At 27.3% G+C, this 27500-nt stretch overlaps 1 protein-coding gene across 4 annotated transcripts in view; it reads right to left on the bottom strand.

Annotated features, from left to right (window-relative positions):
- Positions 1-3445: 3445 nt before the first annotated feature.
- Positions 3446-27500, bottom strand: part of LOC136085795 (uncharacterized) — an 89985-nt gene continuing 65930 nt past the window's right edge. For 2 of the 4 annotated variants that reach the window (XR_010641183.1, XM_065807262.1), the window contains 2 exons: positions 27139-27500; positions 3446-4618 (listed from right to left, as the gene is read on the bottom strand). The exon at positions 27139-27500 is cut by the window's right edge and continues 389 nt beyond it. Coding sequence is in view for 2 of the 4 variants with exons in the window: in XM_065807262.1 (XP_065663334.1) it covers positions 3603-4618; positions 27139-27500 (1378 nt within the window). In the remaining 2 variants the exon portion in view is untranslated. Of the gene's footprint in view, positions 4619-20004; positions 20167-27138 lie in introns of all 4 variants that reach the window. The other 2 variants (XR_010641182.1, XM_065807264.1) reach the window with 2 other exon arrangements.

Below are 27500 nucleotides of genomic sequence, written 5' to 3'. Positions count from 1 at the left end.
TTTGAAGCTTTTAGTTGCAAGTCTTGGGTTTGTAATCGTGTTTACTCAAAAAATAGAAAATTAGTGAAAGTTTTTTGGCATCAAAAAATGCCGCGAACCTGCTTCTGACGATAAAACAACTCTTTTTTTTTAATTAATGAATAGTTTTTTTCGTATATTTGATTAAAATAGTTTTTTGTGAACTTTACTTCTAAACAGATTAGTTATTTTTAAAAATTAATTTTGCCTAACTTTTCTAATATCTTTACTTAGTATTGATTTTCCTAATATCTTAAAAAAATTTTATTACAAATTAACTAGTTTACTTTATCCTAATTATAAGGGGAAAAGTGAACGTTTTTTTTCTTCATAAAAATTGATTTTTTTAAAGATTTTCAATATATTTTTTCCTAATTTTTAAATATTTATATAATGTAAAAAATTTTTTTAAGACAAAAAAAAATAAGCATACAGTATTTTTACTTTAAAAAAATATTTGAAGTTGAAGCTAAACCGTTTACTCTTACCCCAGTTTACTCTATACTTGATTGATTTGATAATGACATTACTGCTGATATCATCTAAACCTGAACTTCTGTTAGGTTTTAACGAAAATACTGAAATTGGTAGTTCTTCCTCTGTAAGATCATGATTAAGCATAACAGCGTTGTTAAATGTCAAGTATAATTGAAAGCTAACTTGAGAAAGTTAAACAAAAAAAGTTATGAAGTGTTACAATACTGTAGAGTTATTAACAATTAATTTATGATTTAAATGTAGACTTTTTTGTATTTTTGTCTATATTTTTCTTGCCAATTACTTCCTTAATAATGCGCCATGTGTTTTTGAACCATTACTTTTCAGTTTATTTACTTGTCTCGAATTTGACTCAAATAAAAGTTTATATTTTTTATAGTTTGTTTCATTTTTTAGTTTTCTTTTCAAAGATATTTACAATATAATCGCTGTTTTATTATTGAAGGTTTAGTGATATTTTTTTGATGTTTTCTATATTTTTTCTTCGCACGTTATCTTACTTTTTTATTAAAACATATATAATTCTAAACGATTCTCGTTATTATTATACAACTATTTATAAATTTATATAAAGTTGTAAAACTAAAAATAACATAGAAAAAAAAAAGTATATAACAAACTAAAAAAAAAAACAATTTCAATATCACATTATAATCTATAAGATGTCTAAAACGGGAGATAAAAACTCTGTTTTTAACAACAATGAAGGTTTTTGAACAAATAGTACAACCAATGATTCATCTTGTTTAAGGAAATGTTGTCATAAACATATTAATTTGTCTAAATAAGAACTCTTCCCATTTTCAATCTTGAGTATTTTAGACATGTGGAACTTGTAAATCCGTTTATTAGCTTAACTAAAAACATTCAATTGATTTTTTGTGTTTTTTTGTGGTTTTGGAACAGATTTCTCCTCATTGAATAAAGTGTTTACGTTTTCGGATCGTGCTCAGTTATTGAGTTAAATATTTTCTCCGTTTTTTCCTGGAATTTAAAAATTTCTACAAATTAATAGCCTGTTTATCTTCAATCCATGTATACTTTTAAAACATTTTTTTTGTCTGTTGACATATTATTGCAATTATGAGTATATTAGTTTTTTTTTCTAGAAAATCAATATTTTTGTTACATTAACTTGCTTTTTAAATTTAAAAATAGATGAATTAGCTACTTTTTTAGGGTTCTTCTGCCATTACTTGTTGTTAATTGAATAACTTCAACTAATTGAATATCTTCAATTTTAAAATGAAGGTCGTATACTAAAGTTGTATAATATTTCTTTTTAACAAACGTTTTTTAACAAAATTGTTATTACGTTTTTCTTTTAAACTGAGAAAAAAAATTTAACAAATTCAACAAGCTTTAGAATTGTGTTAAATCATAGCTACCAACATACTCTCACTCTGTTGCTATCGATATTTCCTAACAATATTGCTACATACAAAGCTGTCATATGCAACCACCCACTAACTGCAAATTTATTGTTTTTTTTGCAGCAAAGCTACAATGCTGTGATATGGAGTTAATGGTATATTGTAGTTATATTGATAGCTGCAAGGCTGTGATATTTAGATAGCAACACGTTGTAATAAAATTCAAATGTCATTAGTTTAGTTATTTGTTTTCATAAATGTATTTGAGCTATTACCAAAAGTTAAAATTTTTAATTCAAGTTGTAAAAGGCTAAATTGAAAATAAATATGAAACAGTATGTCAAGTAAAAAAAGTTGCTAGCTAGTTGTTATATCATTTGTCTCCGGGTTGTAACTTTAAAATTCCTAAAATAAACTGTAAAATTATATGGAAAAGTATGAAACAGAGTATATGTATTGTAGATAGAACAACATTTTCTTTTCTGTAGACGAGTACAATTTTAACTAACCGAACCAAGTAAAGCGAAAATCTTAATTTACTTAAAATTCAATCAAAGAGGCTATACTTTATGGTGAGGAGGACCCGTAAAGTTTTGGGAAGGAAACGAAAGTTTATGAGACGTGCTTAAGAATATTAAGTTATTAAAACCTGTCAATATTGCTGATTAGTGTCAAATTAATTCAAGGCTATGCAAAATTTGTTACCAAATATAAAGGGCAATATATAATTTGTATATATAACAAATAAAACATAACACGTAATAAGTTTTTCTACGCATAAGCAAACAAACAATACAGTTACTTTTACAATTCAGGTACTTCAGACAAACCTTTATTAGTATAAGCTTTTATATATTTAAAAAAAAAAAAATTTTTAATTTTTAAAAACAAATACATTTTAACTTTATTTAGTGGTTGTTACTATCATTCTTGAGTTGTATTATTGTATATATTATTTTTTAATTCGTTTATGATTTAAAAAAAAAAATTGTGATAAATTTAAATTATTAATAAGTTAGTCTTTTTTATTTTATTTGATAATTTTAGTACTAAAGATTTTAGAAAAAATAAAGAGATTTGTGCGGGCTTTGGTGAATAAGTTTATTTAAGTTTTTTTCTAATTAAACTATTTTAGTGATAAAAATATAATAGAAAACTTAAAATGCTGAAATTCTGAAATCTATAAGTTTGACCCATATTGATCTACAGTTTTTAACTGCGAACAACAACAAAAAAACTAAGCAGCTTTTGTAAACTGATAAGTTTGGTGCCAAATTAGCGCTTGTGAAACCGTGTAATAACCGAACATTTGTTTCAAAAGTATCCTTGACAGCTAGAGCAGTTATTTATAGTGCTTAAAAATACAGCATTAAAAATGTAAAAAGTTTAATATTTGTGATTTTTAAACATATTTTAATTCACGGTAAAGTATTTAAATCTTTTTGTTTTTATGTTTTTCACTATTTGGTATGCAGTAGTTATACTAAAAAATATTTTTTTGTTTAAAACAATTTTTTATATCCACATACATAAGTTTTAATAAAAAACAAAAAAAATTAAAAGAAAATATTCATCTTCAATTAAGGTTAAACTAAACAATTTGAAAATGCTAAACCTGTCTAGCTTGATACAGCTATAAAAATTAATCATACTAACATTTATAACGTTAAAAATAAAAAATATATATGTAAAATTGTTTATAAACCATATAAACTATTTATATGATTTAGCGTATCTCTCATTGTACGCGTTTACCAATTCATTTCCTTTACCTCTCAGCTGACCAACGTTGCCTAATATGCGACGAGTAACAATGTCCGTTAAAACATTAGCTCCGTCTGACGAATCAATATTTAGTGGTTCACATAACCCCCCAGTTTTTGTTGAAATTTTTTGAAAGTTTGACTTTGCTCCGTTGGCAAGGTAAAAAGTATGAACTACTATTCCACTTTTTTTTAGTTTTTCCACTTCATCTTTATAGAAGGTGGGAACTTTAAAATCAGTTTTTTGCCAATAACTTTCGCCCTTTACATTTCTATAGCGATTAATTTGAGCTTTTGTTTTAGCAGGTGCATCACCAATCAGTATAACTTGGTTAACTGTATTCTCCTCATTCTCTCTGTTAACATGCCACAAGCCAATTTCAATTGCTTCTTCGTAATCACCGCCACCATGAGCTGATATTTTATCTATAAAGAGTCTTAAATTTTCAGGTTTAGTTTCCCAGGGCGAGTACTGCAAAAGTCCATCATTCAAACAATCATAATCTCGATACACTGCAAATTGCATTTGAAATGAGTCTGCTGGAATAGAATTCTCAATTAAAATAGCCGAAGCCCGCTCAAACATGGTGCCAACTGTAATCTTAGCTTTGTTTAATAAATCACCCATGGAGCCTGTAGCGTCCATTAGACAAACAGTACGCGAGTTAATGACACTATTTGTAGATCCTATGTTTCTCTCGCTAAGGAAAGCTTTAATTTTGTCAATTTCATTATTATTCAAATTTTTAACAAATTTTTCCCCTAACAAATGCTCTTCTTTTGCTTCTTTTACTTGTGCGTTTATATTCAAGTAGGTAGAATCAAAAAGTTTGTTTCGTTTTGAATTTAAAGTTTCGTAAATTACTTTTTCATTTCGCAGCATGCAAATAATTTTCGAATAATTAACTCCCAGATACTTTTCTAGATCGCTATCTCGCAAGACCATACTACAGGAACCGTCTTTACCTTTGTTGAAACAAATCAATAATTAACTTTTTTGGTTATTTTACATACATACATACATAGATACACACATACATACATAAATACATACATACATACATACATACATACATACATACATACATACATACATACATACATACATACATACATACATACATACATACATACATACATACATACATACATACATACATACATAAATACATACATACATACATACATACATACATACATACATACATACATACATACATACATACATACATACATACATACATACATACATACATACATACATACATACATACATACATACATACATACATACATACATACATACATACATACATACATACATACATACATACATACATACATACATACATACATACATGTATACATACATTCATATATAAATAGATTTATTCATAATACATCCACCCATTCATACATAGAGAAGAAAAGTGTAATGTTAAATGCGGGGTAACTCCGAAAATGGTCAAATGGCAATCAAAAAGCATATTTAGCAATTTCTTTTTACCTGCTAAGAGGTTGTCCTATGTTTAGTTTGGTGCAGTTATGTAATGAAGCTGTAATTTTTGTTCACAATAAATTGATCCTAATTTTTTCTGATAATTCCATGCAACTTTTTATTTGAGAAACTTTCCTTTTGTAGCTACTATAGATTTAAAACCACTGCGTTTGTTGTTGTTGCTAAAGAGTATCACAATGAAGGGGTTTTAAACGCGTGTTTAATTTTAGGTATGTTAACACAACCTCATTAGATTAATTGTTTCCATTGTTTGTGTCCATGGGTAAATAACAAACAATCTTAGTGGGGTAATTTCGAACGTCTAACGTGAGATATAGACTTTGGGCGAACATTAATGTTTCTAATTTATTTCACATTAATGTTTCTAATTTATTTCACATTTAACTTTAACAGATAAACTGTTCAAATATTATCTCTGTACCTAAATTTCAAAAAGAAAGGAAACTGAGAATGTTAAAAAAAGAAAAACTCCAGCGTTAATACTAGTTTTTCATTAAGAAACAATCTCACAATATCAATACAGTGCAAAGTGGTTTGAAATTATTAAATGGTGGCATTAAATCAAGATTTACAAAAATCGAATATAAAAAGTTCTGATTATGCAAGATTGTTGCCAATTAGTCATACTTTTATGTACTGAAAGAATTTTTTTTAGACCACTCGGCGCTTCCCCGCAGATGCTCAAAGTTGCCATTTTTTAAAGAACAATAATTTAGTGAAAAAGCAATAATTTCGAACTTTTATTTTATTTTTTAAACCACACCTGTGAACCTCAATATATTATATATCAATCGAAAGAATATTAAACAGGCTTTTAGAGTTATAGTTTAATATTTTTGAGAAAGATAACTTTTTAAACTAGGAAATAATTGCATGTTTGAATGTGAATCTTACTTAGTTCTGTATGTTTCTGTAAAATCTAAATACTGATGGATAAACTTCGATCCTTCTTCTTTTAATCCAATATAGGTTTTAATGCCGCCCGGACCCGCCCAAGAACAACTATTTTCAATTTAAAAATATTACTACTTAAATCGATATTTTTTTACGCAAAACATTACAGTCATTTTTATTAAGTTCTAAAAATGTCGCTCCAATTTTAAATTTTGATTTATATCTTAACATATATAAAATAGAATTATTAGATAAAAATTAATCAAAAAATTTGATTTTCTTTTAAAAATACAAAAATGGTTATCCCCAAGTAAGGGGGCTTGCGGAATAAGAAAAAACAAGAAAAGTAGAAGCACTGATATCACTTAATAATAATGAACACGAATTATTTTAATTAGATGTAAATTTCGTAATTATAGCTGCGTATTTATTCGCTATCGGATAAACTGCTTTCGGCTTCTCTATCAACACAATCTAATTGTCGATAAACATCAATTTGTTTGGGTAAATTCCCTTCATTAACATCCTTACGTGAAATTTTCAACCCGTAAAAGTTGCAACACCTCCTCTGGTAGTACTGATATACATACAGACTTCAAACGACTTTTCAAAATAATTCTGAAAATATAAGGATCTGATTTTTCTAAACCTTAATAAAAAACATCAGATAAGTTCTTAATTCTTGAGGTTTTTCTTGCACAATCCATACAATCTTTTCTATGGCATTTGTGAAGACTTTCTCCAGCATTTTTGCCAAAAGTTCTAACTGGCAAAGCTAATTCAATCATGATTTGAGCTCCATGAGCTAACACTTTATGAACACAAGTAGGAACTTTATACCATGAATACTTCTCATTGATAATTAAAACTGTTTTTAGACAATAATTTTCAAATTTGATTTGATCAATTGGAATTTGACAAGACAAACATATTAATATTGTTCTTAAATGGACAATACAATTTATATCTATATCCAAAATTTCTGAGAACAATATTGGATCAGAAAAAGCTCGCCGTGAAGTATTGTCATTATTAGATGAACCAGTGCCACCTGAATGGGGCTAGTAAATGTAAATTTAAAATGTAAACTTGTAAATTTAATTTTTCCTAAAATCTTTTTGTGGAAGATTTTATCGAGCTTTTACATAATCTTTATTTATTTTTCCTTTTGGATATAAAAGATATATTGGATATAAAACCATTGTTTTATATCCAATTTGCTCGACAAATGAAGGAAATATTCCATGAAACGGATCCAGCAATGAAGTGGACTTATTCCTAAAAGTAAAAATGCTTTCTTAGTGTTAAGTAATTTGTTTGTGTAGTTTTCAATGTGACTCATTTCAGTAGGTGTTGCTTTACAAAGCGGACACAATTGATGATACGGCGTTTCAGTGATTTCCGCTAAAACTTTTCCATAGATGGCTGTTAAAAATAAGAAGCTTTTGATATTAAAAACTTTTGCATTTGGTAGCCATTTTTGTAATATCAGAAAGTTCCTTTATTTGTTGTTCAAAAAAAAATGTAGTTTCGAGAATAAGTTCTCTACTTTCTTTAGCATACTTTAAGATCATTGGTCAGCAAAATCTAACAGAATTAGGAGTTGGGTTTGCCCAATACACACCCCAGTCATATGTTTGAAGTTGTAAAGGTACAACGGTAACAGAAAAAAGCGAATTGTCTGATGAACTTTCAAATAACTTATCGAACTTTTGATGGAATTGGGAAAAATTACTGGCTCTATCAAATCCCTAATTTACAACAATAATCAACTCAATTGAGTCCTTTTCTTTATTAGTAATTTTAGATATAATTTGCGCCTCTTGTAGTTCTACTATTCATTGAACAGTATATATTTGACGACATTGTAGTGGCAAATTTGCCTCCTTGTCAGAGATGTGCATATTATTTGGTTTTCACTTTTTTTTTAGACTCCAGAATATTGCTGTAAAGCGGATAAATATCTGCACCTCTCTCTTTACTTTGCAATCTTATCGCCAAGTACTGAGATTTAGTAAAATCATAATTTAATAGAAAAGCAAGTCCCTCTTCTGGAGACATTTTTTTAATTTCTTTGTCAATGTTTTTATTGATATCATATGCCAATTGTTGATCTTAAAGAATGCATATGATAATTTTTTCTAAGTTCTTATTACATATTTGTTTGGCTGTGTATCTTGCTGTTTCGAGTATATACTTTGTATCAAATTCAGCTTTATTCAGACAGGTTAAAAACTGCTATTCTTTTAGCTCGTTTTCCTTTGTCTTTAAAAGGCAATATTTGCCACTCTTTCTTTAATTCTAACGTTTCTAATACGTTTGAGAGTTTCTAGATAACTTCTTTAAATGCAAAATTAAATTTATGTTCTAACCAGGAAATTGACTTTCAATAAAATTTATACTTGGGGTATTGAACATCCTTCATTTTTTGTTTGTACGTGGTATGTAATGTTAATAATTTATTTTCTAATTCTTTTTCTTGAGCACCTTCAATTTTTCTAACATTCTTCTTCTCCAAAAATTTTAAACATTCCGACACTTTAATAACATTACCAGTCACATAAGATATAATATCTTTATACTTTAACTTCATTTAAGACAATTTGTACTTTATTATTTATCTACACAATTTTAAATCGACAAAAAGATTTTTTGTAAATTCATTCAACTTGCGAAAGCTTTTAAGGTTATATTAACTTAAAGGAAGTATTTTGAGGCTATATTAATCTTAGGTCTTAAAGTTGCCACAAATATATCTTTTTATGACAATATTATGCAATTTGATTGAAAATGACTGTCATGTTTTATGCAAAAAAAAAAAAAAAAAATCAATTTAAGTAGTAATATTTTTAAATTAAAACTAATTGTTCTTGGGCGGGTCCGGGCGGCATTAAAACCTATATTGGATTAAAAGAAGAAGGATTGAAGTTAATCCATCAGTAATCAGATTTTTACAGAAACATACAAAATTTAATAAAAGTCACATTCAAACATGCTATTATTTCCTAGTCTGAAAATCTTTTCCTGCATTTTTACGGCATGAAACGTAATTTTTTAAAATATTTAACAAAAAACTCTAAAAGCCTGTTTAATATTCTTTCGATTGATATATAGTATACCGAGGTTCGCAGGTGTGGTTTAAGAAATAAAATAAAAGTTTCAAATTATTGCTTTTTTACGAAATAATTATTCTTTAAAAAATGGCAACCTTGAGCATCTGCGGGAAAGCCAAGTGGTCTAAAAAAAACATTCTTTCAGAACATGAAAATTTGCAACAATCTTGCATAATCAGAACTTTTTATATCGGATTTTCGTAAATCTAGAATTAATGCCACTTTTTAATTATTTCAAACCACTGTGCAGTGTAACATGAAAGTTATAAATTGCTTTGACGTCACATTAAATCTTAATGACCATGCTTTTTAATCATACTCTAAGCCTAGGATTTCTTTAAATTTTTTTCATGCAAATTGAAACCACCCGCCCACTTTTTTAAATCAGCTTACACATTTAATTGAGTTAAGATTGTCCGCAAATTTGTCACTCCTATGCAATTTAAACTTATCTCGTAACAAGAATGATCCTTTTAACACTCCTGTCAATAAACTTTACATTGGTAAAAGTGAAACACCATTTAAAAAAAAATCCCAACCTATAAATTGTTAAACATTATTAAATAAAAAAATGACACTGAGCTATCGAAATTATTTTAGAAATTAAAAAATGGAAATTTAAATCCAGTTGTTTAATGGAAAGTAATTAAACAGTGCAACGCTTACAATCCTACCACGAAATTCCGCAAACAATGCATAAACGAAAAATACGAAACTCTATTCAACATAAATCAAAACTATTGAACAAAATAAGTGAAATAATATATAAGTAAAGGCATCGAAAGAACTATCTTCTCGCCCAATTTTAAACGGATGATTAAGCAATTCGCTAATTAAAATTTGTTTTGTTTTAATGTCAGATCTCATTCCATTGTTTTATTGTTGTTTTTTCCGTTATTTTCTGCATTTTGCATTTTGTAACGGTTTTTTCTTGATTTAAAGAAAAATGGCTGATGATTTGCAAAAGGCATAAAGCTTTAAGCGACGTCACAAAGTTTTATTCACCTTTAATATTAAACATTATAAAACACTTTAGCATACTAAACACATAACATTTTTTTTCTACGACAGAAAAACTATTTCCTTAACAAAAATCAATAACTTCATAATTTATGGTTTTTATTTTACAATTTAGTTTTATTAAACAAATACAGAAAAACATGAACCACAGGAAAATGTAGTGAAAGGTAATAAACGCACAAAAGTATTGATTTTACTCTTTCCTCAACCCAACTGTTGAAATTCGTAATATTACACAGGCCTTTTGGTCCTAAAGAGACGTTTAATGAACGTTCAAAAGACATTTTGAACGTCTTTTGAACATTCAAAAGACGTTTTTTTAGAACTAAATGCCGCCTGGATAGGGTAAAAGGTGGAGGTGGGGAGAGACCGACCTTTTTTACTGAATTTCTGTTCTGAGTTAACCAGTTATTTCAATCCTTAACCAGATACTTTGTAAGGTATTTAACATAGGTAGAAACATCTAAATGTTTGAAGTTTACTTCTTATTTGGAAGTTAGCTACCACTCTTATCTGACAAAAGTACAAACATGTTTTCGCCTCTAATACAAGACGCTCGAGAGCTGCATAGTTCTATCAATAGAAAAATTAAAATATCAAAACTAGTGGTGCCAGTTTCAACAAAACATGGCGTCTACTTCACAGCTTGAATTGTTAAAGCGTGGATCAAAGGAAACAAAAGATATTTATAACACTCGACAACTTGATCTCCAGACTTAAATGCGATTGAATTTATTTGGACTAAGAATTAGTCAAATAAAAAGCGTAAATGCCATTTTGAAAAGAATTCAAACCAAAAATTGAAAAGTTTAAAAAAGACAACATGTTTCTCTTGGAAATATGCCCGTAGGAGTTAAATTAAAAAGTAATTTAAATGCTAAACTTTGTTGACTTTTTTCATATCAAGAACTTTTTTTGCTAGTCATTTTTTTTACTATTTTCGTTATTTTTTTTTTTAAATTTTTTGTATGTTTGAATATGTAATCAAATTGTTGTTTAACAAAAATTTGTCTTGCAAATAAATTCTCAAATAAAATCTCAGCTAATAGAGTAAAATCGAGTAAAGTAAAATAGAGGATAAAATGAAATTGTTATGAGAAGCTTATTCTTTTACTCCTGCTTTTTATTAAATAAACGTTTTGCAAATACTTTTTAAGCATGTTGGGGAGAATTTTTTTCTGATTAAAATGGTATAAATTTTTATTAATATTTTACTATGAAGGGTCAGATTTTCGGTTGTGTAATATATATATTTTTTAAAAAAAAAGTATAAAATCCTCGGAAGTCAAATTTGCTGGCTTTGAACCTAAAACGTATCCTTTTATAACTTTTTACGCCGGTTAAGAGTTTTTTCCGAAAATAAACACGATTAGCATGGATCCTGATATTGCCAACCTAGCTAACCTAACAACGCTACTTATATGGGGTTATAGCATACACATTAAGCTACCCTATGATGCAAACTTTGATTTTTCATTTTTGTTTGCGGAAAATAATTTAATTTAGATGTTCAATTTAAGTGAAATTTCGACATTGTAGTGCAACAATAAAAACACCTGAAGAATGAGAACCCTTTAAAATTGTCAGATAAAAAGTGGTGCAAATATAGCAAATGATTGCACCAAACTTCAGTCCGAATTTCAGTCGTATTGGTTTACTGGTAAATGATTTATGGCAGCTTTAGTTTATATTTTTTTAGTTTTTTACTCCTTACACCTCAAAAAAATAATTTAAATGCTAAACTTTGTTGACTTTTTTCATATCAAGAACTTTTTTTGCTAGTCATTTTTTTTACTATTTTCGTTATTTTTTTTTTTAAATTTTTTGTATGTTTGAATATGTGATCAAATTGTTGTTTAACAAACATTTGTAATCGGTAACGTTTTGAGGTGTAAGGAGTAAAAAACTAAAAAATTAAAGCCAAAATTAGTTCAACTCCATTTGCATTATTCAGCGATTAGATTTATTCAATTTTGGGTTAAGTTTTTGGCGAATCATTTGATACCTGAGCAAGATTTTGTTTCTTAACTCCAGGGTCTTTGCCAGTTCTTTCAGCGAGATAATGTTTTTAAGGCGGTGAGCTGATATCAACCCTTAACGCAAAATCAAGAAGGCTTAGACAAAACTTGAGAAAAACTTTACCACAATCAATTCCGAGCTCGACAAAATATTTACCAGAAATTATGCGAGATTGACTAACAGACTTCACAAGACTTGATAAATCGTTACAATTAGAAACAACCTGAACTGTACCAGAATCTCTTTAAGTGTTGACTCGCTCTTAAGAAGTTCTTATAAAAATATGGCTCTACATCTTACTACTTATGTTTGGTTTACTGTTCTGACCAGTTTCTTTAATCCTTTGTTTGATAGTATAAAGAACTTTTACATATATATTTTACAAATATATATGTAAAAATTCGAGAAGTATAAATATTTACATGGATTAGATAAAGGACCGCCAGATTTTTTTTATTTTTCAATATATTTCGTCATTTTCATAATAAAATATTTTGAGTTAATATATGACCGGAGCAGGCAGAAGACAAAAGTCTTATCATCTAACCCCGTTGTATCGTTTACATTATCATAAATCTATCATAAAAATTTATAATATCAGTAAAATAATATAAATACTTTTATGTAAACATTTTACATTTTTTTTATACATAAAAAAAAAATATTTTTACACATATAAACATATATATTTATATATATATATATATATATATATATATATATATATATATATATATATATATATATGTTTATGTATATATATATATATATATATATATATATATATATATATATATATATATATATATATATATATATACATATATATATATATATATATATATATATATATATATATATATATATATATATATATATATACATATATATATATATATATATATATATATATATATATATATATATATATATATATATATATATGTATATATATATATATATATATATATATATATATATATATATATATATATATATATATATATATACATATATATATATATAAATGAAATAAAAAAGAATTTGAGATAAGTCATAATCAAGTAAATGTTTTTTTGAAAGTTTGAAGTGAAATTATAGTTTTACTTTTATTTGGAAGGAATGAGTTCCACAAATGTGGCACGCGGTATGTTATTGAGAAAATAGACTGTTTTAATAAGGTTTTTGGTACCTAATAGTTATGCAATGAATGTTTAGTTTGATATTTATGATTTATAATAAAGAAAAGGTCGTCAATAATATTTGGCAGCATACGATATTTTAATCTAAACATGAATAAAAGAATACTGTAAATATTTAATTAATAAGCATTAAGCACTCCAAGCTTTCTAAGTGGTGGATTGGCACAGGTGTATTTATTAGCATTTAATACAAGACGGCTTGCTTGTTTTTGTTTACTAAAGATACGCGTTAATTTTGATGAATTAGTGCTGGCCCACGCAATATTACATCAACTGATATAGCTATGGATAAATGAAAAGTAGATAAGTTTTAAGCAGTTTTTATCCAACATATGTCTTGTCTTGTACATAATTCCAATACTCTTTGAAATTTTATTTTCTGTTAAATTAATGTGGTCTTTCCAACTTATTTGTTCGTCAAGTGAAACGCCTAAGAATTTAATGCAGAATGTCCGTTGTAAGTTAGTTTTTTCTATTGAAACATTTGGGAGTTTTAGGGGCAAAGTTTCAGATTTGGAGGATTTAGAAAAAACAATATATTTGATTTTAATTTTGTTTAGAGATAGTTTGTTGGCTTTCAACCATTCATTGAGGTTGTCAAGGTCACGGTTCATAGTGATAAAGATTGACTCTGTTTGAGTGGGTATAAAAACCTTAGTGTCGTCAGCAAAAAGATTGAAGGTGGTTCACCACTAAAAAAAACTAAATTTTTATCAAAAGTTGGTTTTTGAGATTACTTTTATTTTTTAGTAATTCAACATAGCTATAAACGTTTTTGGAGTCTGTTTTGATATATCTTGAGTATTTTTGAGGTATTTCACTTTATTTAGACCTTATCAGACAACTTTCCATAGCAACGGCCTCTAGCAACACAAAATTATGTTTATAATTACCCTCTCTCTTTGCCTTGATTTATTTATTTTTTTGTCAAATTTGGTTAGTCACGCATTAGTTTAGAAGGCCAGCATAATTTGACAAAAGTTTAGAATATAACAGTGTATGGAAGTTGTTATTTTTGTATGATTCATCAGACACTATTTTCTGAAAATTTATTGTTGTAATTAAAAAGCTTTGTATTTTTTTTTATTATTTAGTACAAATTATCAGTTTTATATTATATATTTTAAATGTACATATATAATGGAAAGCAAAAAAAAAAAGTTTAAAAAGAAAAAAAGCATTTCATGGCAACCAGTGGACCAAAACACCTACCCTAAAAGAAGACGAAAATGTTGAGCATGTTTCGGTAAGTGCCAGCAAGAAAAAAAAGTTAATTTGCCAGTATGGATATATCATAGCATTAAATAAGAGTTTAAAGAATTGGGTGATGAAAACCTTTTGAAAAAATGCACTCATGGTCAAACACAGAATTCTAATGAGGATCTTAATTGTATTATATGGTCTAGATGCCCATAAACATTTTTATTCACAAAGCTTCATTTGAGTTGGAAGTGAACTCAGCTGCATTGTATTTTAATGAGGAAACTGCTGGTGTTCAGAGAGTAATGAGTCACCTCAACCTTGAAAATGTTATAAAATCCACAGTGTCCTCATTTTGTAGGTATCAAAAACGCGTTACCAGTACGAATAAAAAAGACTCTTTTGAAAAAAAAAGTAGAAGGATACATTTAAAAGCCATTAATAAGGGTTGGCAAGATGAAGAACAACGACAGGAAACTTTTAAACCATACTTATCTGGAAATTTTTGATACTTTTTTTAGTTAAAAAATGTTTATTGTTGTTTTTATGCATTCACTTTTTTGTGCAACTTTTAATTTTTGAAATGTCATAACTTTTGAATGGCTTAAGGTTTTTGCTTCAAGTTTTCAGGACATGTTTTACATATAATGATGGAGGGCCTGAACCAAAATATATGCTAAAAACAAAGTAGTTAATGAAATATTTACATTTTACTATTTTCTTTCATTAGCCAACCCCCCAAAATTTGATGTTTTTGCCAATAAAAATCGAAAATTTCAACTTTTACTAAGAATATAGCAGTGATTTTGGTTCAGGCCCTTGACTTTATGTGCACTAAACTGTTTGCCAAATATGAAGCTCTAATTTCTAATTATTGTTTTTCAAAATGTGATTCAAAATTGACTGATTTTGCAACTTTTTGACATATTTTTGCAATTTTAGGAATTTAATTGTTATAAAATGACACTCATGCTGTTTTTTATTTTCTTATGTTATGCTCTTATACACTTTTTAATTTGAAATTATGAAACTTAGGGATTTTTTTTTTTTTTAGTGGTGAACCACCTGAAGTTTAATAAACAAGAAGATAAGTAAATATCGTTTATATAGATAGCAAATAATAAAGGCCCTAGAATAGATCCCTGTGGAACTCCGCAAGAAATGATTTCGAGTTTAGTACAGGCTTTATCATAAGATGCACATTGTTTGCTATTGTTAAGATAGGAAAAAAACCATCTATAATTATTATTTTTGACTCCATAATTTCTAATTATGTAAAATAGGATACTATGGTCCACAGTATCGAAGAGAGAGGTCAATAAAAACCCAAAGAGTATATTGGTTGTTTTCAAATCCGTTTAAAATTTCTTTAACTAATTTAATTACTGCATGTTCTGTCGAGTACCTTTTTCTAAATCCGTACTGATTATTATTAGGCATTTTATGTTTTATAAAATAATGAAAATGCATTATTCTCTAGAATTTTAGAAAAACATTGAAATATTGAGATAGGTCTATAATTAGATAATTTGGAAATATCACCGTCTTTAAAAATTGGAACTACTCTTGCTAGTTTTAAAAGGTTAGGAAAAATTCCATTATTAAATGAAAGATTAAAGATAACTAGTAAGGGGTTTTCATTAATATTAAAAACTTTTTAAACAACCCTTGGGCTAATGTCATCAAGACCTGAGCTTTTGTTTGGTTTTAACATAATAAAATCAAACCGAAGTTCATCAGAAGATACTTCAAGCTCATCCATTACACAGTCCTCTTCTTTCATATATGATTTGAAATTTTTATTTTTGGGAGTTATTTTATTTGCTAGGTTTTTACTGACGTTTATAAAAAAGTTGTAAAAACTCTCTGCAATAACTTTTCGCTCTTTAGTTTTTGTTCTTTCATTTCAAGTGTATACATATTTTGGTAAAATATTACCATGATCTTGTTTATTTTTTCCTACCACTTCCTTTATTGTATCCCAGGTTTTTTTGTTTTTACCAATATTACTTTGTAGTGATTTTGAGAAATAATTTTCTTAGCTTTTCTTTACAGGTTTTTAAACAGGTTTTTGTAAATTTTATATTTTTTTTCGTTTTGATAAATTTTATTTTTTAAGATTTTTTCATATAGTCTTTTTTTTTTCTTTGAAGATTTAATAAGCCCTTTTGTAATCCAGGGACTTTGCATGCTTTTAAGCTTGATTTTTATTTCCTTCATCGGAAACGCTTTATTGTAAGCATTAATGAACTCATTGTAAAAAAAATCATAAGCTATATAAGCATCTTTGGAATTATTGAGTTGTTTCCAGTTTACTTTGAGTAAATAGTTTCTAAACGCGTCAATAATAAATTCATTAATCTGCCTTTTTTATTTCCTTTAGTACTTTGTTTTTTTTTTCCTTTTTTAAAAAAATCCGAGATTGGAAAGTGGTTGCCTATATCGCTTTTTATGATTCCGCTTTAAATTTTGTATGTTGTTAAGTTGTTAGTAAAAAATTTATCAATGAGAGATTCGGTTTGAAGAGTTACGCGAGTAGGTTTGTTAATTAAGGAAACAATGTTGAACTGAAATAGAGTGTTTGAGAAACATTTTACATTGTTATCAGTTTTAATATTATAAAGATTCAGGGTATAGTCTCCCGTGATGTAAATTTGTTTGTGTTTTACTTTTTTTAAGTAGCATTTAAAGTCCTTTAAAAAAGATTTCTTTTTTCCGCAAGGCGGTCTATACAAAGCAGTTATTAAAACGTTTTTATCATTATTGTGGTTTAATAATTCAATTGTTAGAAACTCGACGTCCACGTTTTGAATACTTAAAATTTCTATTTTATAAAAATTGATTGACTCATAAACAAAAATGCATACATCACCACCAATACCACCACCTTGAGTTTGGTTATTTGCCTTGTAACCTGGAATTCGAGAACTATTTTTTAATTATAGTTAGTTGATTATGACATCCTCAAAAAAGTTTACATCTGGATCATCATCATTATTCAAAAGAAGTGTTTTTTGTTCATTAAAAATTTTTCGCTTTTGCTTCTGAAAGTAACTTCCTACGTATTCTTGTCGTCTCTTGAGAGAAATCTTCATTCACGTAAATATTCAGACCTTTTAATTTTCTTGTTTCTTTTAGAATGTTTGACTTATCTTTAAACCTTAACAACTTCAATATAATGGTTCAGGATCGGGCTTATTTTTTAATTCCAACTCAATGCGCTCTTTCAGTTTTGACTCCTTTTACTCCTAAATTTATACATAAATAAATTCTGAACCTTTTGTTCAGTTTCATCCTAAGTTTCATTGATTTTTTCAGGAGTTCCGTCTATCCTTAAGTTTCTACGCCTTGACCTATCTTCGGATATTCTGCGTTTTTTGTTTAAAATTGTAATATTATATGGGCTTTCAAATTCTTTAGAACCATTAGCAGCTTTCAACTTTTGTTCGATTAAATGTTCGTGAAAATTAATGGTTTCTCTTAAGCCTTTTATAACATTTTCTACCAAGTGTAGCCTTTTATTGCAATCCAATGGTTTTATTTCAATATCATCTAGGCGTGTATTTTATTTCAATATCATCTAGGCGTGTATTTTATTTCAATATCATCTAGGCGTGATTATTTTGAAATTATCGTTAAGTAAGTCGACGAATACTTTTTCTTGTTCTTTAAATAATGTCCGTATTTCGTTTTTGTGCTGAATGAACATAGCTTTTATTTCGGACAAAGTAATAGATATTTTTGCTAATGATGCTTCTTTTTCAGATGCTTTAATAATTCAAATCGTTATTTCAGGGAATAACTTTTTTTTGGAAATAAGTTGAGAGCAGCCGACTGAACAGGTTTTCTCTGAACTCTATTGAAGAGCAATGGTGGGGCAAATCTTTTCCTAAAGGGCAAAGGTTTTTTTTTTGTTCTTCAGGAGGATGTTTAAAATAGCTCAATATACTATTTTAGTCAATTACTCTTCATTATTTTTGCATGCAATGTTAAAGTTCATAACGACTAACAGCAAATTTAGAGGATGATCTTGCAGCTTAGAACAACCAGTTCGGCAAATTAGACAATAAAACATCGTGCGTCTTATTTCAGGTTTCACTTGTATTGAACTGAAATTAATTAGATGAGGAAATAGGACTTCTTCACCCTCTTGTTTCCTGAACAAAATTTTCCTACTTGATTTGCAGAGCAATTGTGGTATCCAAAAATCACTGATTTTGATCTTTGTCACGTACAGATGGCATATTCAATGTGCTTAGAACGCAGTCAGCTGTCTTAAATACTTTTCCAGACAGAGCAAGCATACAAATGTTCAATTTTTATTGTGAAACTTTGCTTCATTTGGCATTGTGGTAATTCACTAAGTCTAAGTTTACTAAATCAAAAACTATCCCTTCTCCAAAACTTAACCTGAATGTATATTGGATAACAATCCATTAACATACCTTCAAATATTATTAAAAACAAACGATTAAAATTAAGGATATAGTTACTTAAATTACAAGGAAAAAATCCTTATTTGTAATCCTTAAGTTTTTAACTTAGAAAATACTGATATTTTCACGCAACGCATAAGTCAAGTCAATTCACGCTTTAAAAAGTAATCAAATATTTTGGTCTACAAAATCAAAATTGGTAGTTGTAATAATAAAAAAGTTATAACAAAAAATACTGGTATTACATAGCAGAGCACTTATGTAACAATTATTACTAAAATAATGACGGAATATTGCAGTAATTGGTAACATTTTGAGGTATGAGTAACGAAAAACTAACAAAACATAAACTGAAACTGCCATAAATCCTTAGCAAGTAAACCAATCCGGTTGAAATTTTTTCTAGAGTTTAATGTGGATATATGCTACATTTACCCTAATTTTTATCAGTTTATATGACGTGGTTCTTATTTTACAGGTATTTTTACTGTCGCAATATATAGCCAAAATTTTACTTATTTTGAACATTCAAATAAAATTATTTTCTGCATACAAAATCAGATGATTTCAAAGTTTGCATCACAGAGCACATATATGTGTATCCCCTTATATAAATAGCGTTCTTAGGTCAACTAAGTTTGCATTAAAATCCGTGATAACCATGTAAAATTGATATTCTCGTTTTTAGTTAAAAGATACGAGTTAAAACCATAAGCGGTGAACTATGGAGTTGAATAAAATGCCATTTTTTACTTTGTAAATAAGGCTTTTAACAATTATCTATTATTTTATTGATTTAGACATTATTAATTCTATAAATTATTAGTTAATGATTTAACTGACTAATGAACTTATATGAATTCTTGGTTTAATTTTAAACCAAATATTAGCTATATTTTAAATTAATTATATACATGGAACAAAACATGCAGGCAAAAAAAAATATTACACCAAGGAACAAGTTGTGCTTGCAGTGGCAAAAATAAAAAGTTGCAAACTCTCACTCAACAAAGAGTGAATTATGACGATGCCGTATACGCATCATCTCCGTCCGGATAGATGGAAGATAAGCATTTCGTGTAGTGGCTCACTGGTGTGTAAGTTTCCATCACTAAAAAAATCCAGTTTAAAAGTTTAGTCGATTTGGTAAAAATTTGTTAATAAGTTTAATATTAAATTAAATAAATCAAACTTTGGATATATACTTACTGGTAACCATATTTTGGTCGTCAATAGACGCCTAATAAATGTTACCAATTGTACTAATTTGTATTAAAAACAATATCTTTTTTAATGTTGGTTTATCAGCTCATTCGTCACATGAGCTGATAAATAAATTCGTCACTGCAGCCACTAGGTGTTGGTGTTTGTTGCCATGTTAAAAAGAGTTGGCGCAAATTATTTCAAGAGTTTTATGAAGAGACAAAGTTCAGCAATTAGTTAAAAAAAGGTTTTAGTTAACTGAAAGCAAAACCATTTAGCTCTACTGAAGTTTTTACACACATGAAAATAGTCAATGGATTTTAAAACAGTGTTTTTTTTACTCAGCTTCAAGAAAATTGATGTGTCTATATTTCAAATTGTTATCACGTTTGATTCACGTTTATCTCAATCTCAGAGTTTCTTATCTTCATTACTAGAATCTAAGCCAGTGCCACCACCATCAATACCACTAGCTACATTATCTCAATCGCTGATTTCTGAATCTACACCAACAAATCATCAACTTTATTAGTGCTAGCATATGTGCATATAACTTGCTTTCAACCAATCCTCAATATAACTCCGGCTAGTTGAAAGAAAATTTACAAAAAGATTGAACAGCAATAGTAATTGACTCAATTGCTTGCCGTAGCTTTGTAGGAAATGTGTCACATGCAACACGTTGACACAAAAAGCAAAAAAAAGATATAGATGTGCCAGGATGAGAAGGGGATTGTCTCAATAAATATAACCTATTCAAAAGATTGAAAGACGCTGACAGCAAAAAAGCAGCAAAGCAAATACTTACATAAAAAATTTAAAATCACATTAACGAATATTAAAGTTCTTGGAATTATTAGCGGAAACTTAAAATGATTTCTTTATAAGACACGCTACTGGCTAAAGCTAATTCAATGTAAAGGATTATTAAGTCGTGCAATGCTCCTAGCTTTTTGTGGACTAAAGATAGCCTTTGGATAAAGTGTGCTTGCTAAAAGATTGTTTGCCTTTAGAGGATCAAATGTGCAATATCAAGAGAAACTAAAAAAATAAACGCAATTGGGGAAATATGAGTGTTTCTCTGCATAAATTTCTTTTTGCAAACTAACATTTTTCTTCTACGGAAAAAAATATGAGAAACTTTTTCAGAAAATAGATTTTTTCTTAAGTTTTCTTTTTAGCTTTAAAACGTAGGTCTTAGTCTGCTAAAGCTTTATAATAAGACCAAATAAAGAAAATTTTTTACATTCTTTTTCAATTATTAAATTCTTGTTGTCATTTGACTATTAAAATTTTCCAATGCAACATTAAACATATTACATTTAAAGCTTTTTGATGCTTCTTTTTTGGTATTAGCCTACCGTTTTTTTAGTGAGAATTGTTCCTTTTTAAATTTGCTTATTGACAAGATAATTTCTCCGAATTACGATTTCTTTGCAACTTCTTTTGCCTCTATTAAAATTAGGTCAAATAACAAATGATTTAATTCAGATACATGAAAAAGTCATTTAGCCGTTTAATTCTTTCATCATTGAGCGTTAAGTGGATTGGAGAAATAGGCTCTTGTCATTTACTGTCATCAAATATTTTAATCAAAAAGGAGTAAAACAAAAATCTTAAATAAATTCGTTTATTTAAACATATAATGCACTTTATTATTACTTTCACCTGAAAGGAATTACTCTTTTATACAATGTAATGCTTCAAAGATTTCTTTTAAATTTGCCATGAATGTGTCAATAAAACAAACACTATGCAATAAAAATCTTGTCTCTTCACAATCTTCCTACAAACTGTATGTTAACAAACGGTATAATTTTTACGTATTTCTTAACTTTATTGGAGCTAATGATTCAACAGAAAAACACTACATAAGTCCAAACTGTGGGCAGAGCAAGGAAAAAAGTTAGTTTATGGATTATACTGTCTAATCAAATCTTGAAATTGATTGTAAATCACTAAATAAACGCCATTGTTTTAGGCTTGACTACTAAAATTTTAAATATCAAGCTGATTATATTTTGACACATTTAATTTCAATTTTGCTTTATCGTTTTTTTTTTTTTTTTTGTCGTTTTATAAATATAACAGTTTTCATAAATTTACAGTTAAGTTATTGGCCGGAGCAAGAAGAAGGCATTGGTTTGCCTTATCGCCGCGTACTGTGTTACAATATATAATTTTTACAAAGTTGTTTCAAGAATATATAGTTTAAAAGAAAAATTGAAGGAATGTTTAAAAAAAAATACAAAAAATAAAATAAGATATTGTTTAATACATAATACCATAAATAGATTGGGTAAAAGTAAGAGTGAATATATAAAACTGTACATAGTTTAATAAACTTTATACAAAATTTATAAAAGATAAAGTAAGATATCGTTTAATACATAATATCATAAATAGATTGATTAAAAGTAAAAGTGAATATATAATAACTTAATATATATATATATATATATATATATATATATATATATATATATATATATATATATATATATATATTTATATATATATATATATATATATATATAAATATATATATATATATATATATATATTTATATATATATATATATATATATATATATATATATATATATATATATATATATATATATATATATATATATATATATATATATATATATGTATATATATATAGAAATTATAAAAAGCGAGAAAACGTGATTTTAGATAATAGTTATTGTCAAAAAATTTTAACCTTTTTTTAATAATTACTGGGAGTAACTACTTTGTTTTTCAGATTTTAAATTATATATATGATCTACATTTAAAAGAAAGGCTTATAATAATATGAATCAAAATCTGTGTTTAATAAATAATATAAAGTATTTTTTTTGTTTTTCGTTCTTTTTATTTCTTTTTGAAATCTTCTACATTTTGAAACGTTTTTTTGATCTCCCATAGCTAATTTATGCCGTAATTCAAAAAACAAAAAAATACGTAATTTGATGGCTGTAGGACATAGTGCAAGTGTCATCTTCAATAATGATAAAGTATTTGATTTATAAATTTTTTTTTTCTTAAACATTTTCTAGAATTACCAGTTTACGACACTTCTCAATAAATTTATTCCAGATACTTGAATAATCACTTAAATCAAACCATCAAAGTAATAGCTATAGTGGATATTATTTTGTTGATAAATTTTAATGTAAAGTTTTTTCAAAAAGCCATTCAAACCTCGACTGTAAGACAGCAATATTAATAGTTAAATTAGACAATCTAAAAAGGAACGTGGAAAACAAAAGAAATATGCCGCAGTCTTACACAAAACAAAGCAATCTATCCTAAGCTTCTTTCCGTTTCGTTGTTCCTCTAAAATGATCTTTTTTCTCTTGGGAATTTTCTATTATCTGATGGTTTTTTTGATGAGCTCTCTTCTTACGGGGTATCAGGTAACATCTTGAATCCTTCCTTACCAATCGTAGAATAAAAGTTATTCTCGATAGACAGCACTCTTTCTTTAATCCTGCAACTTCAGAAATTCCTCTAGGTTCTATTCTTAATCCGTTACCTTTTTTCTAATTAACATTAATAATCTCATAAAAATTCTCATATCTTAGGTTTCATTGTTTGCTGATAATACTACCATTTATTCTTCTCTTGATTTAAAGCAAATATTTTATGATTGTTTGGAACAGCTTGAAAATGATCTCACTTCTGCAACAGCGTTGGGCTCTCAATGGCTAGTAAACTTTAATTCAGATCAAACTCAATATTCTTCAGTTAATCTTTATTGCAATAATCTAGATCTTCTTATAAAGATCTGCTATAAACGTTAATGCAGTCAAATAGCCAGCTACCCTGCAGCCAACCTCCAACCATTATCACGTCATTGTAATGGTGCTTCTCTTTCTCTTTTCTATAAATACTATAATGGACACTGCTCTAAAAAGCAAGCGTCTCTTGTGCCATCTACTAAAAATCATTTTCATGTTACTCGTCTTTCTCAGTTGTTCTGCTACAAAGATTACAATATTTTTCGATCTTCTACTCTAAGCTCATAACACTGCTTTATCAAGTAAAAAATTTCTTTGCACTATTAGCACAAGAAGTATGACTCTTGATGTTAAACCACAATTGAGCATAAATATTTATAAAAGGTGCAATTTCGTACATTGAGTTTATTTTGACATATACAATTTTAAAAATCTGTTTGCTTTTGCCAACCACCTAACATTGCTTAAATTTACTGGCAATGTTTTCTGTAAAGACGTATTTTTGCCATTATCTTTATAATTATGCTGCCCTGGTAAGCATACAATAAGAAGATATTTCTGATCTGAAATGAGATCTTTTTTAACTAAATTATTTATCTCAACCAGTTTTGCTAGCAATACTTTAGATCAAAGTTTAGTGCACTCATAATTGCACCCCTGAAACTAATAGGACCTCTTACACATCCTCCATCAATAGCAGAAATGTATTTCCGAAATGGTAGTTTATTAGTCTGCAACAGACAAACAAGCCGTTCCAGAGGACTTGCAATTGCTTCCAGAGGATTTGCAATTTCAATGTACTTTTTTTAAAAAAAAAGTTTTAAAATGATACAATAACATAATGTTCTTCCTTTATGATCCAAGGTAGACCAGACTTCTCAACAAAAATTATGTCTTTTTTCCTATCAAATACAATAAAAATTAATTCTTACAGCTTGGCAGTATGCTTAGAGACTTGCTTCTGTCACCAAAACCTTTCTTGCGTATAAGTTTTTCAGGATCTATTGTAGTTTCTGCTGGCAATAGCTTCATATCTTTTAGCGTTGCATTCACTACAATACAAGCATTTCTGTTACCAACCTTGCATCTGTCCAAAGTTTTTTACAGTTCTGGATATACCATCATCAGGATTACCACTGGAAATTTTGCTGTGAAGAACTTCATCAACCGTGTTTAGTTGCAGTTCTTCGTCATCACACCCATTACTATCAGCATCATCACTCATGTAGGTGTAGTTCAATTTTGTCCCATGTTTTATTTTCTGATTGTGCTATTATATATATCAAACATATGACTGGTTTCATCATTTTCTAGTTTTTTGATCCAACCAAAAAGATCATTCTGTTTGAGGTATTTATGCAACAATGGAAAAATACATTGTAAATTCTTTTGTACACCACGGTCAACATAATTACAAGTAAATATATCATATACAGTTTGTAATCATTACAAATTGTGTTTGATGATTGTAATTCAAATAGTTTTGGTGAGTGATGAACATCTTCTTAGAACTGGGAAGTTTACCAAAACATTATCAATCAATTTCTTAATTTGCTTGATTACATTCTTTTCATCAATTGCTAGAATGCTCGTTATCATTGCTGTGATTGCATCAGTGCTGGGACACTTGCTGCGCTGAAGATACTTAAAACTTCATGTGCTACATTTGTCAATCTTTTATGTATGCAATATTAGTTTTCGTGCTATAAGTGGAAGTCACACAGTCTGTAAACATCACTAGAAGTATAAAGTTGATTTTTTTTATTACTTCAAGCCGGTCCTGAACGGGGGTGTCTAGTTGCAACTCGTGTGCTTACGGAAGCCATATCTTAATACTCAATACAATTAAAACCAACTTTTCCGACAAACAATAGATAACAAATATAATATATTCGTAATAAATAACTGATTGAAACCCCTTTTTAGCATAAATTAATTATCACTTTTTATTAACAATCTACAATATCAAACAGATCATCTTAAACAGGTATATTCTTATAGTATACCATTTGTCTTACTTCAGATTTAATGAGAGTAAATTTATGATATGTTAGAATGTATTTTACAATATAACGGAGTGCTGCAACATCAACTGAGGGTTTGGTTTGAGCAGGCAGTCTCTTAAATAGGTAAAAAAGAGTTTCCCGGTTTTTAAAATTAAAAAAAACCTAAAACTGACATTTTATAGTAAAAATTGAAGACAACCATGCAAAAGTATATATATATATATATATATATATATATATATATATATATATATATATATATATATATATATATATATATATATATATATATATATTTAACCTTCAAATTTTTATTTGTTTTTAAACTTATTATTTTCACTCTTTAATATAATATTGGAAGTTGTAAAATTTTATTTTATTTTTTGTATTTAACGAAGGGGCTTGATGACAAGTTATTTTGACTTCTACTTGCCCCAGTCAGCTTGTAATTATATATATTTGTTTAAATTTAAAAATAACATTGTAAAATGTGTAAAATGACGAAATAAACTAATGTTTTTACTATTATATATATATATATATATATATATATATATATATATATATATATATATATATATATATATATATATATATAAACTTTAAATATATACTTATATATATATATATATATATATATATATATATATATATATATATATATATTTATATTTTATATATATATATACATATATATATATATATATATATATATATATATATATATATATATATATATATATATATATATATATATATATATATATATATATATATATACATATATATATATGTATATATATATACATATATATATACATGTATATAGATATATATTTGTATGTATATATATATATATATATATATATATGTATATATATATATATATATATATATATATATGTATATATATATATATATATATATACATGCATATATATATATATATATATATATATATATATATATATATATATATATATATATATATATATATATATATATATATATATATATATATATATATATATATATATATATATATATATATATATATATATATGAATGTATTTACATAGATGTGTAAATATTGTTTTTTTACAAATATCATTAAAAGTCTAATACCTTGTCGAGCTGTTCGGCCTTGAATTTGAATTTCTTCGCTCAACTCTTCTGAAAAAAAAGTCTGTATAACGTGTACACCACCATTAGCAATCACGTTTTGATCACTGCATACAAAATCTGTTCCACGTCCAAAAGCACGAGTTAAAAACGTGATTTGTCCCGAAATGGTTGCTCGCTTGATTAGCATCTCTTTTTCCTTTGGTGATTCGGAAATCTCCTCCGTTATAATTTGTACATTTTCTTTATTTAAAGTAAGTTTATTTGAGTTATAAAACTCCATTAGCGACGCTTTCGTAGTAAAGAATACTAAAATAGGGCGTCTGTACTCTTTTTGAGTCATAGTAGAATATTCAATGTGTTCG

The sequence above is a fragment of the Hydra vulgaris genome, chromosome 10 (assembly GCF_038396675.1).
Source record: "Hydra vulgaris chromosome 10, alternate assembly HydraT2T_AEP".
Classification (NCBI taxonomy): domain Eukaryota; kingdom Metazoa; phylum Cnidaria; class Hydrozoa; order Anthoathecata; family Hydridae; genus Hydra; species Hydra vulgaris.
The sequence above is the reverse complement of the archived record's forward strand: the minus strand, read 5'-3'. Positions and strand labels throughout refer to the sequence as shown.